General features: G+C 38.7%; 4 protein-coding genes across 5 annotated transcripts; 2 read left to right on the top strand and 2 right to left on the bottom strand.

The window, feature by feature from the left end:
- Positions 1-1631: 1631 nt before the first annotated feature.
- On the bottom strand, positions 1632-4504 carry LOC6629339 (uncharacterized). The gene is given in 5 exon segments (XM_002053280.4): positions 1632-1880; positions 1956-2333; positions 3586-3702; positions 3764-3930; positions 3993-4504. Coding segments are annotated over 5 exon segments (1137 nt in total). The 5' UTR covers positions 4347-4504; the 3' UTR covers positions 1632-1759.
- A 2685-nt stretch (positions 4505-7189) lies between these two features.
- Positions 7190-12238, bottom strand: LOC6629340 (uncharacterized). 2 transcript variants are annotated; one of them, XM_070207552.1, is made up of 6 exons: positions 11897-12238; positions 11583-11800; positions 8289-8460; positions 7987-8198; positions 7616-7726; positions 7190-7395 (listed from the first exon to the last, which is right to left on the bottom strand). In XM_070207552.1, the coding sequence occupies exons 1-6, from the start codon at positions 12206-12208 to the stop codon at positions 7212-7214; spliced, it is 1209 nt and encodes a 402-aa protein (XP_070063653.1). In that variant the 5' UTR covers positions 12209-12238; the 3' UTR covers positions 7190-7211. The 2 variants fall into 2 exon arrangements, with proteins under 2 accessions (XP_070063653.1, XP_070063652.1); XM_070207551.1 differs by lacking the exons at positions 7987-8198; positions 8289-8460 and having other exon boundaries at positions 7191-7395.
- A 194-nt stretch (positions 12239-12432) lies between these two features.
- LOC6629341 (uncharacterized) lies at positions 12433-14434 on the top strand. Its single transcript, XM_002053282.3, has 3 exons — positions 12433-12796; positions 13283-13821; positions 13932-14434. The coding sequence occupies exons 1-3, from the start codon at positions 12560-12562 to the stop codon at positions 14215-14217; spliced, it is 1062 nt and encodes a 353-aa protein (XP_002053318.1). The 5' UTR covers positions 12433-12559; the 3' UTR covers positions 14218-14434.
- A 1021-nt stretch (positions 14435-15455) lies between these two features.
- Positions 15456-16364, top strand: LOC6629342 (uncharacterized). Its single transcript, XM_002053283.4, has 3 exons — positions 15456-15658; positions 15718-15923; positions 15988-16364. Exons 1-3 carry the CDS (start codon positions 15482-15484, stop codon positions 16295-16297), a joined length of 693 nt encoding a protein of 230 aa, XP_002053319.3. The 5' UTR covers positions 15456-15481; the 3' UTR covers positions 16298-16364.
- Positions 16365-18618: the final 2254 nt, after the last annotated feature.

Raw genomic sequence — 18618 nt, 5'->3', positions numbered from 1 at the left:
GCGTTGTTGTGTATAGAAGGATGATTGCTAGGGCAACCCGATGCTGAGTACAGGGTATTTTCCAATCGGGCGCTTCCAAATAGATCACTTTCAGTTATTTTTTTTAATTGTGGTCGTCCCTCTGCCAAAAGCGGAAACTCTTTGTATGAGCAACAAACTTGAAGAGCGCATGCAACAACTACAACAACAGCAAAGGCAATTGTGCACATACAACAAAATGCCTGCATGTGCACGCATGCATGTTCGTCTGTGTGTGTGTGTGTGTGTGTGCGTGAGTATGCATTTTAACGCCAAAGTATGCGTGCGTGTAATTTATGTTTTCAACTTAATTAAAGTTAATTTTTAATGCTGGGCGTGGACGACAGGACCGCTGGCGTGGGCGCGCCAAAGGCGCTTAAAGGCGCTCGCAAACATTTTAACAACACTTGGCATTTCATGCTGGTGACATTAAACAGCATCAGAAGCAGCAACTGCAACTTTTGTCATGCAATGAGGTCAACAATGAGCGTCCGCAAAAAGTATGCTGTTTTTTTTTTGTACTTGGTTTTCTGCTCTGCTCGACTGTTTCATAAAAATGCCAATTACATACATGCTGCTGCTGGTAATAAAAGGGGTCACTTGGAAATGGCACAATTTAATTATAAATAAAAAACAACAGACATTAACTGTTGTGAAAACAACAGATAAAATGCGATCAATAGTTAACTAAGATTTAATAAAATGGCTACGATATTGAAAAAAAAAAAAAAACAATTTTTATTCCTTATTCCGGCTTGATTGGTATTGGCTAAGCAAAATGGAACTTCTCGCTAACCAAACGAAATTTCTTGAACGGATTGACTGACTGATTTACAGAGAGGCTTGACTGATTGATTTTTAAGTACATTGTTTCTTGATAAGATCAGGTTTTTCTTTTAACCAACATTTATTTATTTTACCCACTGTTGTGGGTGCCATTTCCTAAATCGCTGAAACACGTATTTATTAAGTTCTTATGTAGAGCTCCGAAAATAAGTTTGAAGCAAATCGGAGAAAACATAAAACTATAAATGATTTTTCATATAAGTAGATCCAAATCTTTGACGCCCAAGGAGGAATACATTGTTGTAAAAGTGTGAAAAACAGGTGAAATGAACAAAGATCTTTGAAAATGAGTTTGAGATCGATCGAATGTAAAATATACAGTTCCGTTTGAGTACTTGTAAGATACTGTTTTTAATTTTAAGAATCCTAGGTCTTATATACTAACAGAGTGTCTGATTTTAGGTATGCTGTCAATGCATTATTGGCAGCATCAGTCATAAAATATTGTGTTTAATAAGGGCCTTTTCCTCATCATTGCTACTTTTTATTCTAACATAATATATACAAAATGGGTTTTTACCGAAGGTCTAAGTGAGACTCGGTATAAAGTGTTCTTGAGTAAACAGATAATAAACAAAATTCTTAAATGTAGTTTCAGCCAAAACTAAATTGATTTATATTTTTTGTATGGGGAATGAGTATCATGTGGTCGCGTTCTCTTGTCAGGAACAGTATTGAACTTTTTTTGGCCTTAGGCCCCACATAAAATCAATAAAATGTCTTGAAACCACAAATATAGGTGTAAATGAATTTAGAGACATGGTAAATAACTAATTGGTTTCATTTATTAAAATGCTGTGCTCATTGAATTCTTGTTTTAATTAATGATTATAGCTAAGTCAATACGATTAGTTTTAGTAAATTATTCACACAAGATTAAATCACATATTTATTGTTAGACATCATCTGTATATGGCGAAATGCTGTCAAAGCTAAGCGGGCAATGGCTGTGCAAAATCTGCTGGCAGTTCTCTTCGCGCAGGTAGGGCATGTGATGCTTCTCGTGTTCATCCAGGCTATTTAAAAGGAAAAAACGAAACAAGCCAAATTGTTTAATTTACAGTTGGAATGCCAATTTGGGCACAACTTACGTAAACATATACTTAAATAGTTTATGCAAGAAACCCTGACTATGATCCCCAGATATTGCAGTGCAATATGCCTTCAGGACACAGGCCTGACCATCGAAGCCACTACGGTCCATAAGCTCATGGACCAGCTCGTACGTATCCCTTCTGAAGGGGCGATTTTCACGTTTCACTAGGACTGGGGTGTTGGCACGAAACCCATAACCATGTGCCCAAACTGTCGGCTTTGGTATCACATTGTTTTTTACGTTTACGCGGAACTTTCCAAGTGAAAAACGTATCAGTTAGCTATGGTCAATGGCAAGTGGAGCTGTTGCTGCTCAACTGTTACCTACAAACAAACGAGTTGTCTCTATAATGTCCAGAAAGCGTTTGGGTCGACTGTGCGGCGATGTTGCATTCTGCTCCAATGCTACAGCCAGGGTGGCCAGAACAGCAGTAAGTAACAAAGATACTCGGAGAACGCCCATTCTTGTGGCTGCAGCCGAAGAGTTTAACTAAATCTCGAGTGACATGTTAGAAATGTGTCAAGTGCATAAGATTCTATGAGAAGCCAAACTGGTTTTGATTATAATACTGATTGTGACTTTGTTGCTAATTGCTCTAATTCACCAAATTCCAAGTTTTAGTTGACGCATAGGAAAAAAAACGAAGAAAAATTAAGGCTTTAGGCGTTAATCTACTGATCTGTGGATAGCTACTAACATTCAAGAAATGTGAAACAAAATTAAGTAGTTAAATTTAAAACAAATAAGAGGTTCTATGCCTCTACTCAACAGCCACACCAATACTTGTATGTTAATGAAAAGGAAACGAATTAAAATAGCAGCACCAAAATTAATCGTAATTACAATGCTGTTGAAAGAATTTGAAGCAGACGCGCATCAATGTGTGTGTGTACATGTATACAGGCCTTTCTTAACCGATCTTAATAAAATGTACGATTGTGGTATAATTGACGGGCAATATAAGTTGGGTTATTAACTTGACTTATAGGTAGGTATAAAATGATAGGTACAAAATGAAAGATACTTGATATAAATATAATCTAAAAGTAGCATATCAAGTGTGGTGGCTTCATTTTATTATTATTTACCCAATTTGCTCAAAAAACATGATGTTGCTATCTATTTTTAACGATTGTTTGGAATCGGATATATAATAAAAATGTTCATCTAAGGCCAATCTAAACCAAAACCACAGTGATAATAGAGAGGTAGTAGGAGGGAGCTCGATACGCACCCTAACCAATCAAAGATTTCTTGAAAGAATAATATAAGATTGACTGAGTCACAATTGAACCGTGTGCCATCAGGATGACTCCAAGAATGTTGGTTCTCCCACCCTGATTTCTGTCCGAAAATATCCAACAACCCCTGTATAAAAACTATACTGTTTTCTAAGATATTTTTTTTTTTGAAAAAAACTGACCAGCCAGACAAGCTAGTCCTTGCGGGCTCTAACAGGTTTTTCGTGGAGCCCACAAGCTGTTTTTACAGATGCGTCATTTTCACCAGATGTCCGTGACATCCTCTTCTCGCCGCCACTTAAACCTAGATTAGCATAACCCTTTGGTTTTGGTTATATGCATATTCATATTCTTTTAACTTTTCTTTCAAAAATACAAACTCACCTGAATATTAATTTGAGCAGCTTGAACAACATTCCGCTCTTCTGCTGGGGCTTATCCACATCAAAAATTGCCGTACAGAAAGATTTCAATAAACAGGCACGTCCATCAAAGCCATGGCTAAGTGAAGGAAACTTGATTGATACAAACGCAACAACTCCATGAAAACGCAATGACTTACCCATCTAAGGCGTTTTCCAGTTTTGAAAACAAATCGCGTTTGAAAAAGATGCGGTTTCCCTTTCGCTGATCCTTGGGCTCGGGAAATGGATAATTGGCACGAAATCCGTAACCATAGGCGATAAGTGTGTTGATTTTGAGCAAGTTGTTTTTCGCATTAGTACGCCACTGAAAAGCAAAGAAGTGTGTGCGTTAAAGGGGAGTGAAGGGTGCCTGTGTATATAACCCACCGACATACGCGAGCCCTTGGGAAACTCCAAGTAGCGTTTGCCCCGTCTCAGTATCCTGGTGTCATTGCTACCTGTCACCTGGTTAAAGTTGTCATAATGCATGTCAAAGTTGTTGCTATTGCTATTATGGTTGTGACTGGGACTGGGGTCGGCCATTGCATCACCAACCGCATCGAAATTGTCAGCACTTTGAACGACGGTTGGGCACATTCCAAACAGAAGCAGCATCAACAGCAGCAGCAGTCGGGTTGCTGCTGATGGGCGTGCTGACAGGCACAACAAGGAATCGCTGGCTCGACGCTTGTGGTTGTCAATTTTGCCGCTAATTAATACTCTTCCAGCCGACGACATCATATTACGATAAAATTTGTTCCCTTTTTCTGTTAATTTATTTCCCTCAATTTTACAACAAACTTTTGTTTACATCGTCTTTGGCTTGCGTGATGTTCTGCTAGCAGTTGCGCTCGTGCGACGCGCTTCGGTCCAATTTTTCCTGATGACTGATATGTCTGGTATATTGTATCAGTTTGACACAAATACCGGTAAAGACAAACCTCAGCACCAGCCCCAGCCCCCGCATCAACCCAGCCAAGGCAAACAGACAAATAAATAAACAACAAAAGTGACCAACTGAGAAGTCGTTGCCCTCTTCTATTTGTTGTTGTTATTATTGTTGCGTTTGCTTATTAACTTATTTATCGCTTTGTGCTGTTGTTGGTGTTGTCACATCGCTAGTCTCTGTTTCTATTTTTACTATATTTGTATACTTCTTCTATTTTTTCCCTTACTGGTCATTTTCTGCTAGTATTTAGAAGAGCGCCGTACATGCTATCGACTTGTTAACACTTTTTCTCTATCTGCATCTGGCACAACTCTTCATGCTGATTCGTGTTGACATGAAGAATTTAACGCGGGAGTAATGGGCGCAGTCATGAAATAGGTGTGAAATTTAAATCGAGCTTAGATCTGTTCAAACTTCGCACTTAATAGTAACGAATTGCTAATTGCTTTCATGAATAATTTTCCAGATGTTCTGTTTTCATATTTAAGGTAGGTACAATGTTCTATATATATTCATAACCTAACCTAACTCTTGAGTATATTTTTAATTCACTAATAATTGAAATTAGTGAGAGTTAAGGCAGGCGGAAAGAAAGAAAGGGAGAGAGAGAGAGAGAAAGAGAGACTGAGAAAGAGGGTAAGGGAATGGGCAGAAAAAAATAACCGAAATATGGGAAGAGATAAAGTTATTTATATTGCCAACACAACTTGTGAATAAAATATATATAATAAAAGCATGAAAATTCAAGTAAGTCTTACTTGAATTCATGAAAATCGCATAGAAGGGCGATGCTTAGTAAAACATTTTCAAATATAATGAAGTTACAATATCCAAATATTTTAATATTTCAGTCTGTCTGTATGAGCTTTCAGATGTCGTTTAGCGTATTTTAGATATCTCCCGAATTTTATACCCTGAACCCATTAAAAATGGGTAACGCAATTAACGGACAGAAGGAAGTATCTCCGACCCATAAAGTATATATATTCTTGATCAGCAGCAACCGTCGAGTCGATCTAGATATGTCCGTCTGTCCGTATCTAAGAAGGGAAGGATATCTGGACCTATAAGAGCTACGGACTTGAAATTGCAGTACGTCCTCCTAATGCCCGCTCAGATCTAGTTTGTTTCCGATATTCGATAACTTTTCTAACTAATCGCTAAAAATCAATATCGACATTCTGTTTTTTAAGCAAATTGGGTAAATATTAAGAGCTAGAGTCACCAAACTTGACATGTTGCTTTTAGAATATTATATTGATATGAAGTATCTTTCATTTGATACCTATCGCGACCCGCTCCATACTATCAAAAAGGTATAAATCAAGTTAATAACCCAACTTATATTGCCCTTCAATTATACCACAATTGTAATGCAATTGAAAATACACAAATATTCTATGGTACAACAAGATAGCATAGCAAGTGCTGTAGTCTGTCGCCAGTTCGAGCCTTACCGGGGTTGTTTTTTTTATTATTTTTTGGCTGTTTTTTTTTTTAAATTTATCTTCATTACTTCAAAGGAGCATGTAGCGCAAGCTGCATTTGGTGTTGGAATAAGAGGCTTCAGGTACTAGGGAATAAGTCGGGAGCTCCCGACTAGAACCTCTTTCTTGTTTAAAATGTAACTGGTTCAGTTAAATATTCGATATATACTTAGTAAAAACAGATTCCCTGCTTTGGTTACGAGAGTTGTGAGCTATATACTCTCAACTTCAGGGTACTCCCGACTAAAGCACATTAAAGATAGCAGGCCAAATACATATAAGTTAGTGGTCGATGGGATTATGGCGTCTACTTGTTCCCTTTCAAAGCACATTTATGTCATTTTGAATTCTCGCATAAAAGTAAATGATTTAATATACATTTTTATTATTGCTACATAAAGCCACACATCATTAAATTGTCATGACTCAGCTGCTGAGTTTATTAGACGATTTATCTTAGTTCATAGTATATTCCAGGGATCCATCAATTAAATGATATCCGCTTAAAAAAATGAACAACATACGCTTATCTTAAGTTTAGTTTTATAAATATAATTTTATTAATTTTTACTCGTAATCAAAAATGGGAAATATATTTGTAAAATATTGAGAGCAATTTTTTTTGGCCATCCCTGGTATGTTCTTAACAAATATTGTCAGCTGTCTATGTCAACTGGAATTTTCACAGCGCTTAAATGCTCCACTCAATTTTCACTCAACTGTCATGTCAAGCAATTTTCCGAGCTTGTTGATTGAATTAAATTTCGAAAAGTTTGCCAAATGTATATGTTGTTGCTTCGACGCTGTTGTTGTTGTCGTTCTTGTTATTGTTGCTGTTGTTGTGTTTCTTTTCAATTAAATAATGTTCGAGCTTTTGTGCAGGTCGAGGCTGCAGACGGCAACGGCAACGGACACTGACACACATCCGTCAGCCACAGCCCGCCTCGTTGAGGCTCCTTTCCACTCTCGGAGCTAGACAATACAGCTCGACATGGCCCCGATTGGGCAAAATGAGGTGCACGTCAGCTGTGAAAGAGGGGGAAGGGAGGCTGTTGAGAAAAATGAATTGCCATTTATATCCCGGTGGCAACAAGTGACCGGGATGCCAGGGGTACTGATAGGTGAGTGGCCATTAAAACAATTTCATAAGACAATTTTTAGTATTGCAATTTATTGGGCATAATAATTTTTCGGCGGCGTCGAGTATTTTCCAAAAGCCAACTCTAGTAGCGAAAACTGACAGTCATATTGATTGGCACAGTCAACACTATGGGCGTGGCGATATGCATTATCGTAGTGCACAATATCCAAATTTTCGTGCAGCTCTCGCGAAAAAATGCGCTGCTTAGGCAGACTGCACGAGAGAGAGAACGAGAGAGAGAGAAAAAAAGAGAGAGAGAGAGAGAGAGAGAGAGAGAGAGAGAGAGAGAGAGAGGACGAGAGGGAAAGAGATATAGAGATAGAGATAGTGATAGAGATAGAAATAGAGATAGAGAGATAAAAAATATATATATTATTCAGTTACTCTATTAATTTGTATTCACATATAAATATTTGATAAATAATTGACCCACCTGAAGATTGTGCGCAACATCTCACCAACCATGTTCATCTTGGTACGCTGGAAATACTGACGACTTTCGCAGAGAGTACGCAAAATGCAATCACGCCCATTGTAACCCATGCTGAAAGTCGAGAAGGGTTTGTAAAAATTTTATGTTTATAAAGTATCGATGTCATCTGAAAATTTTTGATAAAATCGTTTACTTAAAGATTTATAATCGGATTTGTAAGTCCATTTTTTAGAATTAAATTGTATAAAAATCAAAGAAATGTATTCGAAGTGCAGATGGAATGATTTGAACTTAATTTGGGGGCTTATTAAAACTTCACCGTTTGGTGCCATATACTAAAGCATGTTTATAGGATCAACATATTGCATTACTTATCAACAATAGCTTCAATATCCTGATAGATGGCACTTCTGGCTCGGCGCCGTAAAACTGCTGCCGTTGTTGGACGCCGCGAAAGGCCGTGCAGGCTCTCTAGGATCCACGTATTGTTGGGCAGATCATAGGCAACGCCCCAATTGAGGCCGAAACTATTGTGGGCATAGTAGGGATTGCCAATGATGCCCACAGTGAAGCACACAGAAACCTGAACATTGAAAATGGCAAAAAATCAGAGATATTATTCCACTTGCTCCGCCGGGTCGAGGGTGATATCCAAAGTGACAGTGACACATACGGTAAACGAGGAGCCCTCGGGAAAGCTGAGATAGCGTCTGGGCCGGCTCAGTACGCGCTCGGATTTCGCCAGCGAGACGGCGGACGGAGCAAATGACGCAGACGTTGTCTTTGCACGTTCCATCATATTCATCAATGTTGGCGTCGGCCATAAATCATTGAAAGCGTTGGCACTGGGAAGTGGCGCGTCGGTTTCATGGCTCACGAGAGTAGTTGGCAGCCAAGAGGCTGCATTTGCAGCACTTGTCGTTGCAATTAAATCGTAAATCAAAAACTTTGCAACAATTAAACGATAATTAAACAATACGAGATGCGCGTAAATCATGGCCAGGTACGTGCAACACAAGTCGAAACTCTGACTACAACTGCCAGCAGACAACTGCAACTGCAAACTGGCGCAGACAAAGGGTGAAGAATTGCTGCCAAAGAAATTGCCAAAGTGCAAATGTGCCAATCGACAGTTGGCGTCGGATTCCAACCTGCAACGCTCGTTGCAGTGCAACCACTTTCAGTGGCAGTCACAGTCACGTTTACAATAAACATGGCGCAGACAGACCACACAGCCAGGCACTCACATGCACACATACCCACACATTCATTTAGAAGCTGTGGCATGCCTAGACAGTTGCTGCACTTTAATTGAATTGCCTGCAACGGTCTCTGGGATGGGGCATCCACCTGCTGGCCGTCGTGGCATGTGCCTTGTGCAAAAATAGTTAACGCCTGTGGCAAAGTCAAAGATGCCGCCGCCGACAGCGACGATGAAGATCGATGGTTTGATTGCCATTCAATTGATGGAGTGGAACAGCAGCTGCCCTAAGTTGGATAAACCTAAAGAATTTTATGCGTTATTAGCTTATAAATGTATATAGTATATAGTATGTATAAATAGTAAGTATATTGCGACCGGGCTTTTAAAGAACAGCCGAGCATGTAAAGAACTTTCTATAGCTGAAACACTAGACGATGTGAGCATACTTAATTAACGAGGTTTAATGTTTCAAAATGTAATCAAGTGTGAAAAAATCGTGAAAAACTTCTATGAAACTGTTTTGTTTATCATCCAATCGGATTTAAACTCTTTTTCAAAGATCTTTGTTCAAATTCATTCGATGGGTGTTTCACACTTTTCTAAAAATGTTTTACTCCTTGGAGGCAATGTAGTTCAAAGGTTTCGTGGGTGACCTTTCGCGCTCATATTCGTTTTAGAAAACTTGTATGAAAAATCAAAATCAAATCAGCCGGGCAATACGCGCTAATATTAGGTATATTGAGAGTTTTATAATGTGCCTCGAAATGTGTTATCCAGGCATGAAGATTGAAATATATTGTGTACTATAAACAACAAGGTGCAACTATATTATAAAGTCGGACATTCCTTTGGAGCGGCTGCCGCTCACGGTTCGCCTTTCCTCTACTAAGAGATGATAAAACAAGTAAGAGGACGGACGGACAGACAGACGGACATGGCTAGATCGACTCGGCTATTGATGCTGATCAAGAATGTATATACTTTATGTTTATTTATATCGGAGATGCTTCCTTCTGCCTGTTACATACATTTGGATTTTGCACAAATACAATATACCCTTATACCCATTTTTAATGGGTTCAGGGTATAAAAATGCATGTTAATGTGTATGTGCATTTCTTGAAATTGTATAATTCAACAGTAGTATATAGTTTAGCATCATTTGAACCATACACAAACTTAATCGAAGTATTTTGGCAAACTTATAAAACTACCCGTGCTCGCATGTCAAATCGAGAAATGTCAAACAAAGCTCCGTTATGTGTTGGTCATGTCAATGGCTGGAAGTATTGGAACAAGCAAACAAACAAATAACTTCATTAACCCCACATGGCATACAACGCACATACATATACATACTGTTGTTTTGCTTGGTACAACACATATACACCATATTACAAGGCTGTGCGAGTGTGTGGCAGGGAGTCTTTAGGGGGCCCTTTTAGAACAATAGCACCCGTAAAGCAGAGGCCAAAGTCAATGACAAAATTGGCAGGCATCAATTGTGGCCGCTAAGCAAAACAGACAATCGAAAGAAACGACTCGAAGCGAATCGATTCGAATGAAAACAATCATAAAATAGTCGTATCCCAATCCCAAGATGAGCACGTGTATAAAAGCCGTGCTTAGGTCAACGAAACAGCCCGCAATAGTTGGCAAAGTTAAAGGCAAATGGGCTGGCCAAAAACTTCTTCTGTCCACTCGAAGCTTGGGCAGGCACTGCAAATGAGGCTCAAATAGACCAAAGCTTGTTGATTACCATGACAATGTCTGTGTGTGTGTTTTACTTTGATAAGGTCAGGGCATTTTACAGATTGAATATACTAGATATAGTAGGTACTACAAATTTGAAATATGTATGTATGTAGACGTCACTCCTTCGAAGGCGATGCACATAATTCTGCCCAATTATGTTCCATTTTGTTATGCATTTTTGCTTGGGTCAATATTAAAGTTGCGCTAAAAGACTTTTCGGATATTAAACTATTTCCGAAGCATACAAAAAGCCAATTTAAATGCTAATATAAAACACCAACATTTTATTATTATGCCAGCCACACGCATTCACACTAAGGCACACGCATACAAGCACACATACAGCCTCACTCACCCACATAGAATGTTGAAATGCGTGGAGCAGCAAGGGACCTTGGCCAGGGGCAGGTGGAGACTGTAAGAGGAGCGACCACTTGGGCTGCGAAAGTTGCCTTGGGTTTTCCCGCACTGTGCGTGATAAGCCAAGTGCTTGGGCTGATTTTGGCACTAGCAAACACAGACACTCACACACACACACACACACACACACACACACACACACACACACACACACACACTCATGTTAATATGTACGTTTATATATTTAAGTGGGCATAAATCTATATACTCTCACGCTATGAGTGCAGACAAAAACAGAGAATCAATTCGTATACGCACACAGTTCGGTGGGCAAACGAACAGATAATTTTGATATTTAGAGTAGCTACGTACGATTTTTATTTTTTTATATTTATGGAATGCCCAATATATACCAAATGCAAATTTTAGGTACGAGTGTCACCTTTAAGAGTTTCTGATGCTCTAAGAACAACACACTAACAACATCTACTCGTACGTTCAATTTATAGTAAAATATTTAGCTCAATATATAAGAAATAAATATGTATTTTATTTTTAGCTACAGGGAAGTTAAATTGGTAGAAATAGGTTACCGACCATATGACCTTTAAATACACCATATAACAGACTAACATTCACATGGCTCACCTGTCTATCATCGTCTCCAAGTTTCCATAGAGATCACGTCGATGTCTGCGTTTGATTTTGGCGAGTGCTGTGCTTGGCTTCCTTGTGTTCCAGCCATGAGCATTCTGTAGCACCCATGTGATGTTGGGCAAATCGTAGGCAACACCCCAATTCAGACCCATGCTAAGATACAACAAGTTTGGATTACCGAGGACGCCTGTGGTCAGGCAGACTGCGGCCTAAGTTGGTAAAGAATTTGGCTTAAACTATGCAGAAACTTTGATGCTGTAGTGCGTGTGTATTGTCTGTTGTGTGTGTTTTGTGTGTTCACTTACAGATGCCGATGAACCCAACGGAAATGCCACAAAACGTTTCCCCCTCGAGAGTTTACGCTGCGACAATGGCCTCAATGAAGCAGCCGGCGGTGCCAATGGGTCCAGTTCCTCAGCGGCTGCCAGCGTGCTATTGTTGACATGGTTTTCGTGATTCGTATGCGCATCAATGGACGTTGCCAGATGCGGCGATGTGGCAAACACATCCAGGGCATCGCTCTTGGCCCATGCATTCAATGATAGCTTGTGCTGGCACTGGCCCAACAACGACAGCAACAGCAGCTCCAGCAGAGACACCAGCCAAGTGTTTGACATATTCTGGCTGCGTATTTTTTTACAACTGATTCGAAGATTGGGCCTTTGATTTTGAATTTGAGAGGCGGCTTTAGATTTGCCATTCCCATTGATTTGTGGCCGATGCCAAGCTGTTAATTAAATTGGATTGCAAAACTGGTTCAGAGCATGACCCGATTCTCGTTGGCCTAGCCAGCGCAGTCAAATCGAACTAATTGCTTGGCCAAACAAACTTGCATTGCGGTCAATCATGGGCCGTACTCCAGACCCAAATTGACTAGCCACGCAGTGCCTTAAATTCTTGGGCCAACTTTGCTCTTCAGTTCGGCAAGCACCTGGTTCCGTACTTTAGTCTTTAGCTGTGCGCTTGCAATGGCCGTTATGGGAAGTCGCATTTTCCGTTTGCTCCTGGCGTTGCTGTTTAGCCTCTCGTTGTCTTTGGTCAGGGCTGGCAATAACAGCAGCTTTGGCTTCAGCTCCAACATATCCAACAGCTCCAACAGCTCCAGCCGTGCTGTCAGTTATCTCCGTGAGAAACCACTGCATCTGCCGCACTTGCTGCAGCGGCAAAAGCGTTGGCTTATCTTTGAACTGGGCACCTCCGTCACAGTGAGTAACAATGCTTTAAAAGGATCTATATGTGCTACAATGGAAGTCATAAGATAGTTTGGCATAATACCGTGTGAACTTAATGCAGTGTTCCTCAATGTATTTAAAATCCTAACCAAATAAAAATCGTAAGACACAAATTTAATAAAAACTTATATATTATAGAGTAGTTAAAAGACGATTAGAAACAAATATTAAAAAAATAATCAAATATTTTATTATTATTGTAATATTAATATTATTTCTATTATTATTGTTATAATTATAGTTTTGTATGCCCCAAACCCATTGAAAGTGGGGTATAATAGTTTTGTCCGATCGCAGAGAGTAGATATATTCTTGCTCAGCATCAATAGCCGCATCCTCCTAAAATATTTGATTACAGATCATCCCAGAGACTCTGCAAAATAATCAATAAATAAATACCTAACTTGATCTAACCATTCTGCAGTGTCCAGTATCATTTCATGCTCTTGTGTTTGACAGGTTACGGCCAATTGTGCAAAGGCTTTGGTGGACACCATACCCAGAGGCATGGTACTGCTTGCCGAGGCAACGGCAATTTATGAGTTGCCTGGATCGGTGGACGATTGGTTGCCACGTCGCAGACGCAAGCCCAAGCCTCCACCGCCGCCACCACCACCACCACCACCACCACCTGCACCAACTCCAGCATCAGTTGTGCCAGCTCCAGTTGCTGTTGTACCAGCTCCAGCACCCTTACTCTTTTCACAGCAACCGGTGATTGTTCCTTTAAGTCCTGCCGATCCCGTACAATCGTTTTACTTTGAGTATCCGCACGTAGCACCAGTTCTGGGCCGCCGCAAGTCCTATGTGAAGCAGATACACAGCGGCTGTCCGGCATCCAAGCTAGTAAGAGATGCGTACGGCAACTATTATTGCCGTCCCACAGCAGTATCACGCCGACTGCGACGTGAGCTACAAAGAAATGGAGCCAATCTCCTGAATGACGGGCAGAGTCCACATGGTATGCTGTTCGATTTACTAGGAATGCTGTCTGCAATGTAAGTACTTCTCTATCCATCTCTCTATTCATCTCTCTCTCTCTCTATTGCTCTCTCTCGCTCTTGCTCCTTGCCTCTATATCACTTTTTCTTTCTCTCCCTCTTTGAAGACATCAGTATGAACCGCGCTACTGCATAATGCGGACTCTTTGCGAGTCCCGCCATCTGCTGGCACCACCCGGCCAATCGCTGTTTCACGATATCTTTCGCATTCTGCTGCGCTACGTGCATCCGGAGATTGCCCATAAGCCCATATATCGCAAGGCCTTTACCAGTGGACATTCGCTGCATGAGTGCGCACAGTGGTATGGCGCACACTGTCCCCAGAGTTTTTTGCTACACTTCAGCGCACAGTTTCAGCGCAAATTTGCAAATACATTTAATAAAGCGACCTAAAGCGTACTGAACTTTTGTTGACCTGCTATGAAATAATGCTTTATAATACTCCTGTACGATTGTTTCTATTTCACACACAGCTAAATGTTTACTGAAATAGGGACTGAAAGATGTTGCTAAATGTGTGCATATACAAAATTAGAAGATAGCCCGCGCTGAAGTCTGAATCGATTTAACATATATTTTTATTTATAAGTATATAAATATATTCACAATAATGTGCTCACCCGAAATTGAAAATTATTTTATTGTAGTAGGGTAACAAACAATTAAAAACACATTATTAAAAGAATGAAATAAGTAAAAAGCGGATTAAAGAAGCTAAAGATAGAGCGAGAGGAATAAAGTGAGAAAGGGATCAAGAGTGTAGGAGAGTTTAAGCAGAGATGAGGCTTATTAAACTGCGACCATAGCTATATTAACAAGAGCGAACATAAAAACTAGTATGTTTAGCTTGAACTTATGAGAATCGCATAGTAAAGTACTTTTAAAAAAATGTCTACTAATTTGCAAAACTGCGCAGTAATTAGTTAGTCATAAAAGAAATATAATCTTAGTTTGCGCTTGGTATGAGCGATTCTTGTCCGCCAAAGTTTTTATATTTTCACGATAATTGAACCAGTCAACAAAATGTGTTCTCGAATGCACAAAAACGTTTACTCCTCGATTTTTGCAGAGCACTCGGCAAACACAAATTTTTTAATGCTTGCCAAAAAAATGCCTGTCTATAAATTGGCAACAAAAAAATTTTATTTTATTTCATAATATGTAAGGCCAAAAAGTGCAATTGAATTTCAGTAAATATCCCAAAACTGACATGTTTATTGGCATACATTCATGTAAACACAAGAAAAAATAAACATTGTGTGTATACATAAATAAATATGTCAGTTATACATATAAATGTACATATATATATCTATATATATATATATCATATATTTAAAGTTTGAACTATAATTTCTGTTTATTTTTGGCTTTCATTGATGGTAAAAGGCCGAAGTTTAATGTAGATACAAATATGCGTGTAGAAAATGCCGATGCTGTGGACATTTGGGTCATGTCGGAGGCATAACAGTAATCAAATAATTGTTAGCCATTGTGTCGCATTTTGCACCATGTCGCTAATGAGCGCACTCAACAACAGTTGAGCTAATAGGCCACTAAAGAGGTAAATACAGGGCCAGCTAAGTGCGGATCAGGTGAGCAGCATTTAAATAGCCAGGAGGCTGGCCAGTCTCTGTCCGAATGCGATGCTGTCAAAATGATACGCTTAATCCATATTGTACTAAATTCAATAGTTTTGTTCTCAATGACGCACGCCTCTATGCTGGAGTTGGGGCATGGGACTGGGACGGATGCCAATGCCACAAGGGCGGTGCCGAAGCTACTTAGTCGTCAAAAGCGTTATTTGGCATTTCCGGAGGGATCGTCGGTTTCGGTGTGAGTGCTGCCAGTTAATGTGGCTACAATGGCAACTAACTAATTTCGCCTGGCTAGGCGGCAATTTGCATGACCATCGGTATGATTGGTAATCCCGATGTGGACTATCTTAGTTGGGCCGTCAACTGGGGCGTGGCCTATAATCTGCCCAATCATAATTGGGTTAAACAGCATGCACATGGCTTTGCGAATCTCACCAAGCCAATGGTGCAGCGCCGGTCGCGACGCAGCTTTTATGATGAGATACAATCCTCCTTTGATCAGTAAGTATGCCCGATTATAGTTGCAACCCAAGCTAACCCAATTCCATGGAACCCTTTTTACTAGCATGGGCTTCAATGGACGTGCCTGCTTGGCTCGTGCGCTCTGCGAGAGTGCCAAGTTTATGCATGCTCCCGGCCAGCGAGGCAACATGTTGGAGGAGTTGGTGCGCACCGTGCTTAGCATGCCCTCATCGCCAGTGACGGAGCATGAGCCGCCGGCTCATCATCACTATGACCTCATTTATCGGCGCTCCAAGCGGCAGTCGCGCGACTGCCACGAGCTGTATCCGGGCTGTCAGTTTTCTCTGTTGGCGCTGGCTCTGGGCAAATATGTGGCAGCCCCTGCGCAGTTTACCAAATATAATTTTATGTGAATAAAAGTTAAATAGCTTACATTATTTTTCTAATTCCGCACAACATGCAAACCATTTTCAAAAACAGAAAAACATTAAATGTTTTTTTTTTGTTTTTTTATTTTTTAAAACAAATTATTTTCATTCTTCTTTATTTAATAACGCGTAACATTTATTTATATAGTAATTGTTTTTCTTGTTTTTATGCATTTATTTTAGTTTTTAATTTTTGTATACTTTTTACTTGCAATTGTTGCTCTTTAGATTTTCTTCAATTTTATGCTTGCCATTGTCTGAGAATCTTAGATCTTAGCTTCAATGCAATTTTCGTTTTTAATTTTGTTCGCAAATGCAAATTTTACGTTATACATTTTGCACGCTAGCATTTAGTTATTATTTTTGTTATTTTATATAGTTTGTTGTGGTTGTTGTTAAGTTACTTTGTTGTTCAAGTTACATTTTGTGTGCTAGAGACTCTCCGAGTGTCAATTTTATTTTTGTCAGTGTGTTGTATTTGTATTTGTTAGCATATATTTTTGTTCTTTTTGCTGTTTGTTGCTGTTATTCAAAGGAGCTGGTATGTATATTATGAATATATATGTATATACATATATATTTATGTATGTTTTGTATGTGAAATGTAAATGCAAGTTTTAAAATTTAATTCTTGTTTGGCATTTACCTTGAATATTAATGAGTAAACACATTTGTTTATTTGTTTGTTCATTTTTATTTTGGGCTTCTTTGTTGTTATTCTTCATTTGCTGTGTAATTTTATTTGTTTAGCCTACGATTAAGCCAAACATTACTTGTTTGTCTTTTTGTTTATTAATTGCAAATATTTTACATAATTTTTCTTATACTCATAGCCTTATAAACTTACATTTTGTATTTGATTTAACTAAATACTCAATTCAGTTAAAATTGATTCGTGTATAAGTTTTGCAAAACTTTTTTTAGTCAGCACTGAAAACGCCTAACTAAAAATTAGTTTTGTTTTGACATTTCGTGTTGGTGTCAGTTACGGCTATTTTTTTTTAATATTTGTGTTTTTTTTTTCTTCTCGTACCTTTTATATTTATTGATCAAATATTTTTATTTAGTGTAGCATGCGCAATGGCATTTAATATTTAACTTTAATTTGTGGTGTTGTTTTCCCCAGTGAGTAGCAAGATTTTATTTTCTTGTAGTTTGCGTTTTTTTTTTTTGTAATTTTGTTGGGCTTTTAAGTTAAAAATCTTGTTGCTAAAATTTATAATTTTATTTTTTGATTGAATTAAGATAGAAATTGAAAAACTGTTTGTAAATGTACACAAGAATGCAACATAAGCGCTTAAAACTAACGGCATCTAGCAGTTAATACACAAAATATACACACATATGCATACACATACATATACCATAATTCATATATATACGTATATAAATATGCATCATGCAAGTACTTATGTACGGCTGATTTAAAAATTACAACTATGTTCATTAACTAAGTAGCTTACAAATTTGATTACCGTTTCCTCATTCACATACATACATACACATATACGCACACATACAAATTATTATGCTATTTTAAAAATGATGCGATCAAAACGTTCTCGTCTGCACTTAATACAATTTAAGTTGTGTGGATTCGAGCGGTTGTGTGTGTGTGTGTGTGTGCGGGTGTAGATGTGTGTGTAGATGTGCACTTGCATTTGAATTCCTTAACTGTTTTTTAAACAATAATAAGCTACAAGTTTGATAAAAGTGATACTGAAATTATATTTTGAAGCTTTTTGGAAAATGGGCTTTCTAAATTTGCAAGAGGCGAATGAATTATCACTTAAGTTTACCTACATCACTACTTTCTCTCTCTGTCTCGTTCTCTATAACATTTTTTGAAATATTATACAATAGTTGGTTGAAATTGTCAACAAAATGAAATGGTTAAAATTTGTTAACTGCGTTTTGTGGCTTCCGATAGGTTCGACAATGAGTTTAAGTGGAATGCGTTGAAACGTTGCTGATTTTTCATGTGTTTAGATGTGTGCTGAAAATTTGTTTTTTTTACTTGCTGTGATTGAAACCTTTTATTCATTGCACTTTTAAAAGTTTTTTTTTTTTTTTTGATATATTTGATGTGTTTTTGGCAACTCAACGCAAAGTTACTGTGTGTTAATATCATTAATTGTATGTACATGACGTTAGTAGGGAGGAGGGGGGTAGCAAGCAAAAGAGTGTGGAAACATGTGATTTCTATTGTCAGGTACTTAATAAGTTTTGAAGATAGTGGGGATTGTATGAATAGAGAGCGATTGGAGGAGATCTCGGCCCTAAAAGTATGCAATAAAGACTTGGCG

Source organism: Drosophila virilis, chromosome 2 (assembly GCF_030788295.1).
Source record: "Drosophila virilis strain 15010-1051.87 chromosome 2, Dvir_AGI_RSII-ME, whole genome shotgun sequence".
Classification (NCBI taxonomy): domain Eukaryota; kingdom Metazoa; phylum Arthropoda; class Insecta; order Diptera; family Drosophilidae; genus Drosophila; species Drosophila virilis.
This window is presented reverse-complemented; position numbering and strand designations above follow the sequence as displayed.